The sequence below is a fragment of the Alosa pseudoharengus genome, unplaced genomic scaffold (genome assembly GCF_046254945.1).
Source record: "Alosa pseudoharengus isolate Yale_2024_CS ecotype anadromous, Long Island Sound unplaced genomic scaffold, YU_APseudo_1.1 YU_APseudo_1.1_scf_14, whole genome shotgun sequence".
In the NCBI taxonomy this organism is placed as follows: domain Eukaryota; kingdom Metazoa; phylum Chordata; class Actinopteri; order Clupeiformes; family Clupeidae; genus Alosa; species Alosa pseudoharengus.
The window spans coordinates 34,292,516-34,310,015 of NW_027468609.1; the positions used below are offsets into that span (position 1 = coordinate 34,292,516).

General features: G+C 44.3%; 1 protein-coding gene across 1 annotated transcript in view; it reads right to left on the bottom strand.

Moving 5' to 3' along the window:
- nsmfa (NMDA receptor synaptonuclear signaling and neuronal migration factor a) overlaps positions 1 to 17,500 on the bottom strand; it is a 36,827-nt gene that overhangs the window by 10,901 nt on the left and 8,426 nt on the right. The window contains exons 2-5 of the mRNA XM_076283361.1: positions 15,091 to 15,152; positions 13,670 to 14,587; positions 12,380 to 12,446; positions 11,779 to 11,784 (exon numbers count right to left, since the gene is read on the bottom strand). Of these exons, the coding sequence (XP_076139476.1) occupies positions 11,779 to 11,784; positions 12,380 to 12,446; positions 13,670 to 14,587; positions 15,091 to 15,152 (1,053 nt within the window). The remainder of the gene's footprint in view (positions 1 to 11,778; positions 11,785 to 12,379; positions 12,447 to 13,669; positions 14,588 to 15,090; positions 15,153 to 17,500) is intronic.

Here is a 17,500-nt window from a genome sequence, read left to right on the forward strand (position 1 = left end):
GTGTCCTCTGTGTATCACACGGACTCTTTTTGTCTCTCCAATCTTTCCTCTTCTCTCTCTCTCTCTCTCTCTCTCTCTCTCTCTCTCTCTCTCTCTCTCTCTCTCTCTCTCTCTCTCTGTGGTCAGATAGTGCTAGCAGTGTGACGGCTAGCTGTGCCACAGACAGCTTCGGCTGCGTTTGCCCATTAATCAGCCGGCTGGCCGTGTCACGTTAACCTTCCCCGCTGCAGCCAGGCATTCTGGGACCTGTCCAGTTGACGGACCGTGGATGACTAAGCTCAAATTGACCTTCACGCCCTGAACTCGCTGACACCATCACCACCATCATCCCAGTCGTTATCATGGTTACCATTATCATAATCTTCATCCAGTCTCCTCATTTGCCCTGGTACCACTATCAGATTTGCCATCATCATCATCATCATCATCACCATCACTACGAGACAAGTCATTATGCATCAGCCATTAGTTATGTAATAGTCCCCAATGTCCATGCGTCCTCTTGTCTCATATGCCTCTCAATGTCAATCCACTAATCTGACCAGATTGTGTGCAAATCAACTAGCGATGAACATTCCACTGATATAATTAATAGCTCCCAGACCTCGCACGCCACACCATTTAATTTTTCCATTCACCCGCCATGCAATTCTTAATCAAAGCAAATTGTTCCGAGGCTCTTTCCAGTAGAGCACTATCCTCTATGCTGTTTGTTTGTGCATTGGACCATACAACACATAATGTTTCATTATTTGGACTAGTGTACAACAGTCAGTCTCACTGATTAGATCATCTATACATAAATAACCGTGATATTTCTCCCCCAAGTGGTGAGAGACATGGATTTAAAGTGCTCCTTCCAGTTTAACATCAGTTACCACTGATAAATAAAACTTGCTAACCTGTGTGTGTAGTAGAGGGACGGGAGTGAGAATTAAACTTGTGGGGTGATCACACAGACATTGATTGACTCTGTTTATGGTCTTGTGATGGGGATGAATGATTATTCTGGGGCTGGGATCAATGCTGGCCCTGGAGGCCATCTGTGGAAGCACAGCGCTGCATATGGATATTGGCATCGGGACAAACACGTTTACACAAACATATGATCTACTTCATTTCCGAAGGTGCTGTGGTGGCCATGGCCAAACCCAGATAAATTACCCACAAATGAATGACTGATTAAGAACCCCTAATGGCTGAGAATACTAATCACTGTGCCTATCAGCCTGCAGTGCTGTGTAACCAACCTGTGTAATAGTATTTACTGTACTTAAGGACAAAAACAAAGAAAGAAAGGGAAAATAAAAAACACTCTGGGATCATTTGATAGCAAGCTTTGCTGGGAATTTACACTGCAAGCAAGAGGCTGGCATGAGTGAAACATAAATCAATGCATTTACACTGCCTCTGCTGACGTGATGAAACAATGTGTTTAAGGATGAGGAGGGCTTTTTTTTTCCTTCAGGGAAAATGGACATGTATTCCTTTGGGATATAAAATGTAGGCTAGGATTATAAATCAAACTGTTTGAAAACAATACAAAACATATCAACATGAGTATTATACCATAACTATTAATAACTTGCAATATATCCAGAAGCGGCAATCAAAAGAACCCAAGTAATACTGAAATTCCCGTTCTTTCTGTCACGCTATCAGGAGTCTAACTGCTCCAGATTATCTGAATTTTATCAGTCAGTGGCAGTCACTGGCTTTAGGTTGTAATAGCGAACATTTATATGCATGCACTGAGCAGATGCCTAGAAGAATGTTTCCACAGTCATTTCAAAGACATGGATGTAGAAAGTAGCTTACAGGGTTTTCATACATGTGATAGGAACAGCTATCATGTTATATCTGCAGAGTAGGGATTAGGAACAATCTTTGATTATTATTGATGATGATTATTGTCATTACACCACATACACAGTGTCTCTTTTCATTTATATGATGATGCACAGATTTAACTTATTGTTAGATCCAAAGATCCTATGCTGAATTATCTAAGTTTTGAGCAACACATCACATAGTTTGTACAATCATGTTTTTATCACTTCCTCAAACCCACATCTATATTGGAAAGCCTATCCTACTTTACTTAATTTGATAATCTCTTTAAAAGTATTGATTTTATTCAATTGTTTTGTTTGTTTCCTTTAAACCTGTATGGCTTTATATTGCATTGCTTTACACATCTAATTGTTTTAATTTAATTTAAAAATGTATTATTTTTATGACTGTCTGTTTGATTGAGCTTCCTTTGTAGGCTACAGCCTTTGTAACTTGGTTTTTGAAAAGAGCAATAAAATATTATTATTAAGCCTATTATTATGACCGCGGTCATATAGGGATTGTCAAAGGGATTGTTTTTTTTTTTTTCCCGTCATCTACTTCCTGAATTTTTGGTCAACGATACCCGGGACACCGAACCACCGGGGCACATGAAATTTGGTGGGTATGTCTTTTACGGAAAAAATTTGTTTGGTCCCCAGGGGCCATTCCCCCCCCGCGCTGGGCCCCCCCGAAACCCAAAAAATGCAGTTTTTCCTAAATAACTACCTGAACCGTGGCACCGAGGATGAAGACATTTTTATGGTATGTGGGTCTCAAGGGCCCACATCAACCTAGCCCATAATCACTCATTTGTGATTTGCACCCCCCCCAGTAAAAAATGAAAATGCAATATCATTCTGCTTTAATCGCCCCTCTCTTTAGTTAAGATGTTCAGAACTGCACCAAATTTTATGTGTATGATTAACCTGACATTCTCTGGGGATATGCCAAGTTTCGTAGAATTTTATCCATGGGGGGGGTCTATAAAAAATAAGTTATGTGTACATTAAGTGACTGTACACTCATTGGCCTGTAGATGGTGGTGCACACATATACACACGCACACACACACACACACACAGGCACGCACATACTATCGGTATCGGCAATTAGAATGGCTGATACATAATTCCAAATTCAGTAGGATTAAAGGAAAACCAAATATTCATCATCATTTGGCTGCATTTCCAGTATTGGCGTTACGTAGTCGTTTGTCCATCAGATGGCGCATCGTTGCAGTGAGACGTAATTTTGTTGGAAGTTGGATGTACCCAGGGCAGGGCTGTACCTACACATATTTGTTGCACGTGCTACAAAAATCAATCTTTGCGATGGATGATTTAGTACACGTTACACCGGTCCGTTACAGTTTTGCCGATAGCTATACCGTGAGACTGAGACGCTTTTTGTTTGTTTGAAGTGCGTGTTTAGGGTGTGAGAGGGGAGTCGATGTGCTTTCAATTACAGCTTGGTAGTTGTAGTCTATGCGATTAAAAAGCATGTGTGTGTGAAGTATCCAAACAATGATAACACTTTCATTATGGCTGCTTCAGCCACAGACCTTCAGCTACTGCACAGTGGGTCCCATTTCAAGGGTCAGTTTTAGGACCAATCTTATTTTGTTTATACATGCTTCCTCTTGGGCACATTATCCAGAAACAATGTGTCTCCTTCCACTTCTATGCTGATGATACACAGCTGTACCTGCCCATTAGTTCCTCTGATCCTGGTATGCTGAATTCCTTAAATGAATGTCTTTGTGACATAAAAAACTGGATGTCAAACAATTTCCTCCAGTTGAATTCTGACAAAACAGAAGTCCTCATCATTGGATCCCATTGGATAGTGAAACAAATGATACCATCCTTAGGTCCCTTTCAATTTTTAGACTGTGTAAAACCTGTTGCAAAGAATCTTGGTGTCTGGTTTGACAGTAATTTAAGCTTTGAACGTCACATCACAAAGCTCATACAGTCTTGTTTCTATCACCTCAGAAATATTTCCAAGATTAGTTCCATCTTAACTTTTAAAGACACTGAGACCATTATACATGCATTTATTTCTTCACGCCTGGATTACTGCAATAGTCTTTTTTCTTGTCTATAAAGAGACTTCAAACTGTTCAGAATTCAGCTGCCCGGCTTCTTACTAAGACAAAGTACTGTAATCCCATTACTCCTGTTTTAGCCTCACTGCACTGGCTCCCAGTAAGCTTTAGAATTGATTTTAAGATTCTTATGATTACTTTTAAAGCTCTACATGGCCTGTCTCCCAACTACATATCTGATCTCCTAGTACCTTATACACCTGTGCGTACTTTAAGATCATCTGGTAGTGGTTTCCTAACTATTCCTAAGGTCAATCTCAAAACTAAAGGGGAGAGAGCATTTAGTGTCAGGGCACCTAGGCTCTGGAATGACCTGCCTGATGAAATCAGGTCAGCCAAGTCAGCATGCTATTTTAAATCCCTCCTTAAAACTCATCTTTACAAGCAAGCCTTCCTTAGTTTTGTTTAAGTAATATACTTCATTTTGTGTTAAGTTTATTAAGTTTTATTTCAGTAAGTTTTATTTCAGTGTAAGTTTATTTTCCTTTTTCAAATTTATGTTAAGTTCTAATTGAATTAGTATATATTATTTGATTGTTATATTATTATGTCTTATTTGCATTTTCATTTATGTTGATATTGTACAGCACTTTGTAACTTTGTTTTGAAAAGTGCTATATAAATAAAGATTATTATTATTATTATTATTATTATTTAGAAGTGTCCACTTCATTCGCACTTTCCGTGATTCATGCAGATGCGTGAAATGTATTAGGCCTACTACTGATATGCAAAACTATTAACTTTTCGCCAAGAGGTGGCAGCTTAAGTCCGCTTGATACTGTAAGCCAGTGGTCCCCAAACTTTTTCTTCCGAGGTTCAGCTCACTATGCCTGGCTCTAAGAGAGGGCCAGAGACTCGGAGTATATCAACCATAAATAGCTTAGTGCTGTGAACAACAGCAGTCTACCTTAGTTGAATATTCCATTAAATTTAATCATCACTGCAATTTAATACCATTGCTAGCTGTGTTTATGTTGCCACCATGCCATATCAGTGTAAAATGTAGCTCAAATGAAATAATACTAATAAAAAGACTCTGTTTCTTTGCATACATAGCTCAAGTTGTGAACAAGCAATATCCTACAAATAAAACAGCACTAAAACAGCACTAAAACAACCACCAAAAAGAGTATTACATGTGTACTGTTGGGGAAATTACGGAGGTTATAGTTTGACGATGTCGTACTCCCGTACGGGCCAGATGCTATATACCACAGACATGTTTTGGGGGGCCACCCAAAATGAGTTGGCGGGCCGTAGTTTGGGGACCACTGCTGTAAGCCATTGGTTCCCAAAGGAGATTTTATTTGGGTCGCCAGCATAGCCTAGTGACAATTTATGTTTTGTAATAGGCCTAGCATAGGGCCTACCTTATATAGCTTATAGTTTGTTAACAGTCACGGTTTTGTCATAACTCCCTCTATGCATTTTACATTTAGAACAGCTCTGAAACATGTGCGGCCCCCAAACACACATGCCAAACAAGCACACAAAAGTTTCAAGAGTGGGGGATGGAGTAGAAGATGGAGACAAATTGATTAATGTGATTTATTTTTGCGGAATGGATGTACAGGACTGAGCGGCGGTCATATTTTGTACCGCTATGCGGTACATCTAGTTATAATCAAAGATTCTAGAACAGAGCTCCGCTCTAGAATCTTTGGTTATAATTGACATGATATTTGCATGAAGGTTCTATCAGGTAGATTTAAATAATCACAAGTCCAGTTAGAATGTTTTTGTACAACTCAGAATTTGGAATCCTTGAACATTCTACTTTGCACAGGTAGAACACTGAGGTAGAACACTGTATCAGTTTGACCTGGCTACACCAGAGACAACATTGAGAGAGAGCTTTCTGCTGCTGTTTTACACTGATTCATCGATTCACTTGGTTTAATTATTGTGTGATACTGTAAATCCTGTATTTGCTCAACTATTACTCCAGAGGAGTCTATTTTTAACACCTTTGGACCAAATAGAAAACCATTTTTGCCTGCTGAAGATGGAGGTGAGAGGAGAGCGTAGGGGCTTCATGGAAGCCATGAGATCCTTCTTTACCACCATCAGAGACCGGATTAGACAACGGAGAACACGGCAGAGAACTAAAAACTACCGGATCTGTCAAAACTTGGCCATGGCCAAGATTGAGTCTAAGAAAGAAAGAAGACTGAAGAAACAAGTGAAATCTGTGTTTAAGGCCAAGATGAGCAAGAGGAGCCACTCAGCTAACATTACAGCTGAAGTGGACAGCACTAAGAGCAGGATCCAGGAGAAGGATGGAGCTCCTAGAGATCTCCAGGAGAGAATGCGATCTGCTCTGCGGGCTTTTCGAGAGGGGCGCAAGCCACGCTGGGTGAGAGGCTGGAGAAAAAACAAGATGGAACCCCTGAACATGGAGGAGATTCAAGTTGGAGAGGGTATCCAGATTCAGGCCAGAGAGAATCTCCCTGACACTCAGGACAGAGTGGAATTCCATGAGACTCAAGCCGGAGAGGATCTCCATGAGTCTCAGGCTGGAGAGGATCTTCATGAGATTCAGATGGGAGAGGATCTCCACGACACTGAGGTGGGAGAGGATCTCCAGACTCAGGCCAGGGTGGATATCCATCAGACTCAATTGGGAGGGGATCTCCATGAGACTGACGGGGGAGAGGATCTCCAGACCCAGGTCCACACTCAGGCCAGGGAGGATCTCCATGAGACTCAGGCTGCAGAGCATCTTCAGCCTGCTGAACCAGCAAGTAAGAATGCAAATAGCATAGACCTTAAATGTTTAATTTAAGTCCAATGTCAAGTGTCGTATTTATTTATTATTTAGGTATACAAAATACAAAATATATATACATTTTGTATATATATATACAAAAGAAACAATATACACCTCGACTGACTATGCAAACTATATACAGAGAAAGATAGTAGTAATAATATGATATTGATATTTATATTAACAACAATTAGATGAACAAAACAATAATTAATGCTTAATTCTTAATTATGTTTAATGTCCTCAGTTAACCTCATATGAATAGTATAGATATAAACTGCAAATTCATGCCCACAGTTAACCTTTTCCAAATCTCTTCAAACAGGCTGGGCTGTGAACTATGGCCAGATGTGGCAAGTAATGACACAGCAAGGCGAGTCTGTCAACTGCAGAGAGGATCTCCATGCCAGTCAGGCCAGAGAGGATATTCAACCTGCTGAACCTGCAAGTAAGAACTGGAACTTCATGCACTCCGTTAACTTCTTATGTGAATAGCATAGACCATAAACTGCTCATTTCTGCCCACAGTTAACCTTTATTTAAACCTTTTCAAACAGGCTGGGTTATGACCTATGGCCAGATGTGGCACGGACTGGCCCAGCAAGATGGCCCTGTCAACTGCAGAGAAGATCTCCATGCTACTCAGGATCTCCAGTATGCTGAACCGGCAAGTAAGTAAAGCATACAGTAGTCCTTAAAATGCTAATTCATGCCCTCTGCTAACCTCTTATGCAAAGAGTACAGTATAGACCAAGATACATGACCAAAGTTAACCTTTTTTCAAACATTTTCTCAAAGGCTGGGTTGTGACCTATGGCCAGATGTGGCATGTAATGGCCCAACAAGATGGTCCTGGTCCTGTTCTCTGCAGTGAGAATCTCCCTGTCACTGAGGACACAGATGATCTCCATGAGACTCAGGCTGTGGAGGATCTCTATGAAACTCAAGCCGGAGAGGATCTACGTGAGACTCAAGCCGGAGAGGATCTACGTGAGACTCAAGCCGGAGAGGATCTACGTGAGACTCAGGGTGGAGAGGATATCCATCAGACTCAGTTTGGAGGGGATCTCCAGACTCTGGTTAGGGAGGATGTCCACACTCAGGCTCTGGAAGATATCCATGAGACTCAGGTCGGAGATGATCTCCGTGAGACTCAGGCTGGGGAGGATCTCCATGAGACTCAAGCTGGAGAGGATCTCCGTGAGACTAATGGGGGAGAGGATCTCCAGACTCTGGCTGGGGAGGATGTCCACACTCACCCTCTGGAGGATCTCTGTGAGACTCAGGTCGAAGATGATCTTCATGAAACTCGGTGCGGAGAGGATCTCCGTGAGACTCAAGCCAGAGAGGATCTCTGTGAGACTCAGGGTGGAGATGATCTTCATGAAACTCGTTGCCGAGAGGATCTCCGTGAGACTCAGGGTGGAGATGATCTTCATGAAACTCGTTGCCGAGAGGATCTCCGTGAGACTCAGGTCGGGGAGGATCTCTATGAGACTCAAGCCAGAGAGGATCTCTGTGGGACTCAAGGAGGAGAGGATCTCCATGAGACTGATGGAGGAGAGGATCTCCAGACTCTGGCTGGGGAGGATGTCCACACTCAGGCTCTGGATGATCTCCATGGGACTCAGCCGGGAGAGGATTTTCAGCTTGCTGAACCAGCAAGTAAGTTAATTTAAGTCCAATTAGATACCGATAAAGATAGTAGTAGTAGCAGCAGTAGTAGTAATAATATGATATTAATATTTATGCCCTCTGCTAACCTCTTATGCAATTAGACCACAAACTACTAATTCATGTCCAAAGCTAACCTTTTCAAACATGTTCTCAAAGGCTGGGTTGTGACCTATGGTCAGATCTATCAAAACATGAACCATGAGGATGGCCCTTCCCTCTGCAGAAAGCCCATTATGAACTGTAAGTAAAAGCTGGTAGTTATTCTGAGTACATTTACAGTATGTTTAGTGACAATTAATGGTTGTTTATAAACAGAATTATAAATTAATCAGAATTATATTTAAAGTAATTGTATTTATTCTAAAATATTATATCTTGTTCATTCTCCAGCGTGGCTGGGCTCTGTGAATGCGAAGGATTGGGTGGAGCGAGAGGTGCAGGACATCAGTCCATCCAAGCACATGGACACTTTCTAAAGCGTCCTGCACAATGGTGAGTCAAGTACACATTTTTATCTTGGAGAGCACGGCATCAAAGATACAGACCATGATTTTGGCCCAATACGCTCTCAAATTCAGTGAACGACTGCACTGGCTCTCCATTCTGTGTGTGTGCTCAAAAAACTCATACACAGGCCTGAGTGGTTTAGAACAACCCATACATTATTCCAGCCAATCAATGTGTTGTTTCAGGAGCACAGAAAGCAGGAATGTAGTTTAATTGGCTGTCTTTGGCTGATTGCACCACTATCAGCAACCTTTCTGTATACCTTAGGGAACATTCTCTAGAGCAGACAGATAAATCTTGACTCTGAACACCAATTAATGAATATCACGTATGTCCTACAGTTTCCCAAAAGACCTGGGAGAAGACCTGCCCATCTTTATGTGACTCCATTCTACATCATTGAGACTACAGCTACTATCATTCAACAGTTCAGCTGCCCTTCAACTGAGACACATTGTTGTTCTATCCATTATTAATAATAAATTGTTTCTTGATTACCGTATTATATTGATATGACATTAATATTCTACATGAAATAACATTTTACATACCTTACTGGATAAAACTGTCTTTACATGTGTGATGAGGTGTGAGTGTGTGTGAGGGTGAGTGTGTGTGTGTGCCTGTATGTGTGTTTCTACTAAAGCCTGTGTTAAAGCGATAAATACACACATCTGACAAAACCTTAGTCTTCCAGTGCAATCACAATGGGAGCCTTAACAACAGTACAAATTCAAAGTAATTCAGACACATATGGTGGCCGGACATGTAGGGTGGAAAGATCATGACTACAGCAACCAGTAACATGCCCATGAAGCCCATACTAAATAACACAAGTGACCCAAAGGCACAAGCTGTGAAATTAAAGTCTATGGCTTTGGCTCCCAGCCTACTCTGCCCTTAACATAGTGACATGAAATTCCCAGCACAGCTACCTACTGCTTGACGCCCTCATTGCTGCTTGCAGTTTGCAGTTATATTTAGGAGTACGTTTTTCCAAAGACTTTTTTCGATGAATGGAACATCCCAACCAACACCCGTTAAGATAACCTACACCTGTCTTACCGGTTGGGCAGCACATATGAGTCTGTGTCAGTGGTGCATCCTTTGTCTCATAATCTTAGTTAGGCGTCATTCACTGCACATCCTTTTACATCTAAGTAACTACCACCAATCACTTCCAGTCTCTTTTTGCAACCCAGCAGCATCACTAATACAGAGGCTGCAATAAGATGAACTATGGAGGTCATCAGAATGCTTTTATACAATACAAGGGCATGTTGAACCAAACTATTTGCCCACTGTAGCACGGCTGTAACAATAGACAGAAGACAGACAGGTGACTGAACAATAGTTCTGGTGTAAATTGACCATTAGAGGTATAAAGAGCTGTTTAAACATTCAGAAAGCTGTTTACTGGTACTTTCATTCAGAAAGAATGTGACCTTGGTATTGTTCAGTGCTGTCTCATTTTGGGATCATTTCGATATTTTTAGCTGACTTTCCCCAGACTAAGGCCCTTTCCCTCAATGTCTGGTGCAGACGCTAAATCATTTGAAGGCATCGCTGCCCATCCATCTCCAGATTGGTTAAAACAGCCACACTGTGCTAAAGGTTTTGTTTCATAGCCCTGGAGAAATGCAAAGCCATTTTTCCTGTCTGAGAGGATTTATTTCTTTATTTCAAAGGATTTGTATGGGATCTATTTTTGTGATGACAATCAGAGTGTGAAGCCAGCAAGTTTAAATATTCTACATAGATCCTGCTTAAAGCAGCTTTCACACAACATGAGCACAGCTATCAAACAGGTAAATGTAGCAAACTGTGATGGAACTATAAATAAAGACAACCCAATGTGTTTGGACCTGATACTTTTCTACAATCACATTTTTTGTCCCAATAGTACATAGATAGAGGGGAAAGGTAATCTAGATGGATAGTCACTGTAGATAGTAATGGCTATTGCCAAATGGGAATATCAAAGAAAACCACTGATGCGTTGCTTTTTGAAACTCTCTCTCTCTCACTCTCTCTCTCTCTCTCTCTCTCTCTCTCTTTCACACACACACACACACACACACACACACACACACACACACACACACACACACACACACACACACACACACACACACACACACACACACACACACAGCACCAACCCTAAAGGCCCCCTCAGATTCCAAGTGAGTCAAGCAGAGGTGTTAGCATTGCAGAAACATGCTACAGTCCCTCCCTGTGCTAAGCCAAAGACGCCTCCCTCTCATCTGACCCTCAGCTGAGACACATGAAAGGAAAGGTCACACTCTGGGGGTCAGAAGAGCCGCACCGCAGCCCAACCCGATGAGCCCCCTGATGGGGAGGAAGGGAGTCGGACCCCTGCAGCGTGACCCTTCACTGAGAGAGGACATATGGACACTCGGGATGCTACAAGAGATACATACATGCATACATACATATACATACATACATACGGTTTGTACCGTATGTAGTCAGTTTGTTTGCATTCCTTTATGGTGTTTGGGAGGACTGAATCTATTATCAACACCACATCACGTATCAGATATACTGTACATATCCTGAACATTGGGATCTATTTAATACTGCACTACTCCTGCACATCAAATTTTCACATGATATCTATTGTATCTTTTATTTAATATTGAATTACATATACTGTGCTTTATTATCATAGGCTATTGTCCTGTAATGTATACTACTGAATTGTCAAAAATAGTGAAGGTAGCTTCAAATAAAAAACTGTGAATCTCTAGACGTCGGGGATGATGGAAGATAAAGGAAAAGTAAGATGGCAGTAATTGTGACATGATGAAGGCATTCATTAAGAGAATAAAAGGGAAAGTAACAGGAGACTTACGTTATCCTGTAGTGGAGATGCCAAGCATAAGCAAAAGGGAAAGAGGAAGGACATTCTTAAGGGCATATTTTTTTAGACAATATGTGTGTGTGTGTGTGAGCTGAAACTGATCTGTTGTGACAGGTCAAAAGTGTGAAATGCCCCCTGAGAATGAAAGGTGTTTGTAAGCTGAACACCTGCACTGTCGTCTGTCTCTGAGGTCACTCGGGCACTTAAAGGTGTGTGTGTGTGTGTGTGTGTGTGTGTGTGCATGTGTGTGTGTGTGTGTGTGTGCGTGTGTGTATGTGTATGTGTGCGTGTGTGTGCGTGTGTGTATGTGTGCGTGTGTGTGTGTCTGTGTGTGTGTGTGTGTGTGTGTGTGTGTGTGTATGTGTGTGTGTGTGTGTGTGTGTGTGTGTGTGTGTGTGTGTGTGTGTGCATGTGTGCGTGTGTGCGTGTGTGCGTGCATGTGTGTGCGTCTGTGTGCGTCTGTGTGTGTGTGTGTGTGTGTTTGTGTGTGTGTGTCTGTGTGTCTGTGTCTCTCTGTGTGTGTGTGTGCGTGTGTGTGTGTTTGTGTGTCAGAGAGAGAGAGAGAGGGGGCTTGTGAAAGACCAGAACTTACGCTTGCATGGTTGTCGTGGCTGTCCCGAAACTGAACATGTTCTCTTTTGGGAACCAGTTGTTGTCTTCTGGGGTGTTAGAGACAATGGAGAGAAAAACAAAACATCAAGATATATCAAAACACAACTGTTAGTGTTAGAGTGAAGATAGGTGGATGTTGGCAGATAAATAGGAGTGTAAAAGTAAACTGAATGGAAATAGAGCTATGTAAGCATGTCAGTTTGTGTGGGTGTGCATTTGCGTCAGTGCATTCATTTGTGCATGTGTTTTTGTGCCTGTGTGGGCATGTGTGTGTTTTTGTTGTCTGTGTATGTTTGTGTGTGACAGTGTGTGTATGTGTAGTTGTATGTGACAGCATGTCTATGTTTCGATGTGTACGTGTGTTTGTGTGTGTGTGTGCGTGTGCGTGTGCGTGTGCGTGTGCGTGTGCGTGTGCGTGCGCGCGTGAGTGTGTGTATAGCCACATTGCATCCCACGCACACACTGAACACTGACACACAGCTCCGTACTCCACCGCAGAGGGAGAGAGAGAGAGCGACACACGAGGGCACAGAGGAGGAACAGGAGGAGAGGAGAGACGAAGAGGAGTGGGAAATACACACCACCACCACCACGGCACAGCTAAACATAGAAAACAACCCCCAGAACACCCACCCCCACCCCCAGGGGTGGGAAACCCCAGCTACAGAAAGTAATGGCCACCTTACACCAAACAACTTTGGCAAGATTTGAGAAAGATTGTAGTCTTTTAACTAATGCCCCCCCCCGTTCAAGCTTTACTCAAAAGACTCTAATCTTTCAAGAATCTTTCCAGAATCTTGTCAAAGTTGTTTGGTGTAAGGAGGCCATAAGTCGTTCCAGGTATTGGTTCTACCTGTGCACTTCACACTGGTGGTTTTACTCATGTGCTGACTTCATGGGTGGATAGTGGAACAAATATGTGGTAGAACTTACTTTCTGAAGCTGGAGCTTCCCAGCTCTTCCCAGCCCACCCCCAGAGGTGTAAATGTCCGGCTTCAGAAAGTTAAAGTCCTACCATGTATTGGTTCTACCTGTGCACTTCTTAATGCAGGTGATTTCACTAATTAGCTGACCTACCTGGTTTGGGAGTTGTGCTCATTAGAATCAGCTGATTAAGTGAATAATTGGAACAAATATGTGGCAGGACGTTCACTTTCTGAAGCCGGACTTTTACACCTCTGCCCACCCTGAAAACAAAACTTTTTTCTTCCAACGCCTCTCTCTCTCCCCCTCTCCCTCTCTCCCTCCCCCCTTGCTCTCTCCCTCTCACCTCGGTCCAGCCCAGTCACCCGGTCCACACTATGCATCCGCTCTAGGCGCCGGTGCTGCTTGCCTGCCTCGCGGCCACTGCTCTCCAGGTCCAGGGAGCCCTGGCTGCGCGAGGGCACGCCGCCGGTGGTCATGCCGCCCATGCCCATGCCACCCATGCCCACGGCGCACACCTCGCACGCCAGGCCGCCGCCGCTGCCGCAGGTGTCCTTGCCCTCGCCCCAGCCGCGGATGTTGTGGGCGCTGACCGAGCTCTGCAGCGGCGGCTGCGCCAGGTGGTGGTGGCGGTGGCGAGAGCCGCCACTGCCGCCGCTGCTCGTGCCCTCGCCGCCGCTGTTGCTGCCCGCTCCGCCGCTTCCGTGGGCAGAGGAGGAAGCGGAGGCGTACGGGTTGCCATGGTGGTGGTTGCCGCCGTGGTGGTGAGCCCTGTCGGCGCTCACTCCGTGGCGATGGTGGTGCTGGGTGGTGGGCGACGAGGAGGCCGAGGGCGACGCGGAGGTCTGGGGGAGGCGGGGGTTGTGGCCCCCGGGCTGCGGAGCCGCTGGCTCTCGGGCCCCCCGGAGCACCTCCAGCTCCAGGGTCTCCTTGCTCCCGCGGCCACTACCCAGCATGCCGCTCTCCCCGGTGATGGTGTAGACGCGGGCGGGCTGCAGCGCACACTCCGCGCACTTCTGCTGGTCCTCCTCGGCCGAGAAGCTGCGCTCCAGGGACAGCTGGGCCTTGCCACAGGAGGAGGAGGAGGAGGAGGAGGTGGGTGGGGGTGGAGGCTGGAGGATGCCCAGCGGGGAGCTGATCAGACTGGGCTCGGGGGCGCCGGAGGGGCCTCGCACAGGGTACGTGGGGAGGTTGTTGTTCTGGAGGCTAAGCCGGTCTAGGGAGTCTGTGTCTGGGCCGATGAGGGTGTCAGAGAGCAAGTGATCTTTAGTTTCAGAGACAGGGGTAAGAAGAAACAGAAGGAGAGAGAGAGAACACAGGGAGAGAGAGAGATAGAGACAGAGAGACAGAGAAACAGACAAAGAGAGAGAGAGCAGAAAGTGGGAGATAAAGAAAGAGAGAGCCCAAGAGGTCGAGGGAGAAACAGTGAAAAATAAACAGAGATAAAAATGATGCAGTGTGTAAATACCTGATGATATTTAATCTAACTTTAATGAAGAACCGTGAATAACGAGTGAGCAAACAGCTGACTGCTCTCCATGGCAATGGAGCAGAATAGAACATGGCAAAGTTCAAGACCAAACAAAGAGGATGATGAAAATGACTAAAAAGAGATGTGGAAACCTGGAGAAAGGCCAGAGATGTAAGGACAGGTCCATGAGGACCAGGAAAGAAGTGTGGTGAGGGAGAGGTTGACTGTGAGAGAGAGAGAGAGAGAGAGAGAGAGACAGGGAGAGAGAGTGGGAGACAGAGGGAGGGAAAACTGACCTGATCCGTTGCAGTTGTCAGGATGCGCGTGAGACAGGTAGTCTCCAAAGGCTCTGGCTGCTCTGCAGACACACACACACACACACACACACACACACACACACACACACACACACACACACACACACACACACACAGAGAAGTGTCAAGGTGACATCATACCCACATGAGCACATAGCTACGCCACATGTTACATAACTTGTCTGCACAGTCTCTCTCTCTCTCTCTCTCTGTCTCTCTCTCTCCATCTCATTCACAGGCATGAACTCACACACAGGCTGCCCCAGTGAGAATTCTCTCACCCCCTCTCTGTAACGTTATGCTCCTCACCACTGACAGAGCTGTTATTATGTTCAGCATTGCAGCTAACCATCCTGAGCAAGAAGGTTTACTTCCCAGTTCATTGCAGTGGAGGCTAGCAGACATCTTGTCAGCATCGACACATCTGGATTAACTGGTAGAAGGGGAGGAGGGATGAGCTAGGCTAGGGGATTCTCTAAGATGTCTCTTACTGAGAGCGGGAGATTGAGAGATCAAACACATGCAAACATACTCACACACACACACACACACTTACACACACACAGGTGCACACACACACAGGTGCGCACACACACACACAGGTACGCAAACACACTCACACAGCAGCAAGCGGTCAAACAAACAAACACACACACACACACACACACACACACACACACACACACACACACACAAACATACACACACACACACACACTGTGGCAATATAATTGCCTTCTTTGTAGGATTTCCACCACCCACAGATTCAGATAGAACATTTTTATCTCCCCACTCCAGACCATGGAGAAAAAAAGAGTCATTCTAGCCTTCCCTATCTCTCTCTCTCTCTGTACGTGTGCATGTGTTGGGGAGAAAGAGAGATGCGGCTGAGTCACCTAACTCTTTCAGTGACTGATTTTGTTCAGTTCTAACCTCAAATATAAAAATATAGTCACATGCATATTACTTTGTAAAGTTTTCGGGCTATTGCCTTTGTGAATAAGGGCAGATCGGCTTATTTCAAGCTCTTTGAAGCACATTCCATTATCATCAATGGATTTGTAACAGCAAACTCCTTTTTTTCTCTCTATTTTTGTTATAGTCTATTGAAATTAACTTAACCACTCACGGAATGTTGAGAGTCTCCACAGAGAAATAAAAACCTGGGCCCAGGGCACCAAATCAGCAAGACAAAGAAGTCAAGTGCTCAAGTGTAACTAACAAAGTGGAAGAGATGGAACAACGAGGAATGAGGACTCTCACGCCTCAACGACAGAGCATCAGAAGGGTGTAGAGTTTTATCAAATGACAAGCCACATCACAGCAGTCCCTCGGGGACATCTGCTGTCACCTTGCATTAGAACAAACCAAAGTTCAGATAGAACTCAGCACAGTGACTGACAGCTGTCACTCATGTTACCTCCATCATGTCAGGAGACTTGGATCACCCCTTCCTCCCTGACACATCCGATGTTCCCACAACCTTGCCCGTTTCCTTTCAACATTACAAACACATAAACAGATTTACGCTGGTATGCCATAAGGGATGTCTGCTTGGTCTCTACTAGCATTTCAGAACCATGGACAGTTGCCATGCTTTTCTCTATGCTTATCCTCACTCATGTGGCTTAATCATTGAGATGGTTGAATGGTTGAATTGGTGAAAATAAACTGAATTCTTGGAAATATTGCTAATATAAAAGAAGCTTAACATGTTTTTAAAAACTAAACCAGAGATGGCTGTCTGATGGCTGCTGCTGTGATTTCTCACTGGGCGACTGTCAGAGTGCACCATCGCTAAGAGACAACGATCGGTTCACCGAGACGAGTGCATTGTCTCGTAGATGAGCTGTAAATTCAATTAAAGGCATGGCTCTCGCACAGGCTCTTATCTTCCAGTGGAGCTGTGCGTGGTGTGGTGTGTGTGTGTGTGCGTGGTGTGGTGTGTGTGTGTGTGTGTGTGTGTCACTGTGGAGAAGACACTGAGTCACGCCTCCTCAGAGAGACGCACACAAGGGAGCAGGAGGCTGGAGGATGATCTCTCTCTCTCTCTATCTGTGTGTGTGTGTGTGTGTGTGTGTGTGTGTGTGTGTGTGTGTGTGTGTGTGTGTGTGTGTGCGCGTGCATTCCTATATGCAAGTGCCCATTTTAAGGATAAAGACCCACACAAATCATTACTCATACCCCACCACACACACACACACACACACACACACACACACACACACACACACACACACACACACACACACACACACACACACACACACACACACACACACACACACACACACACACACACACACACAAAGTTAGAAGACCACACAGAAACTAAAGGATAGATGTGGTTAATGCCCCCACAGAAGCTGTCACTTACTGGCAGGCCCCG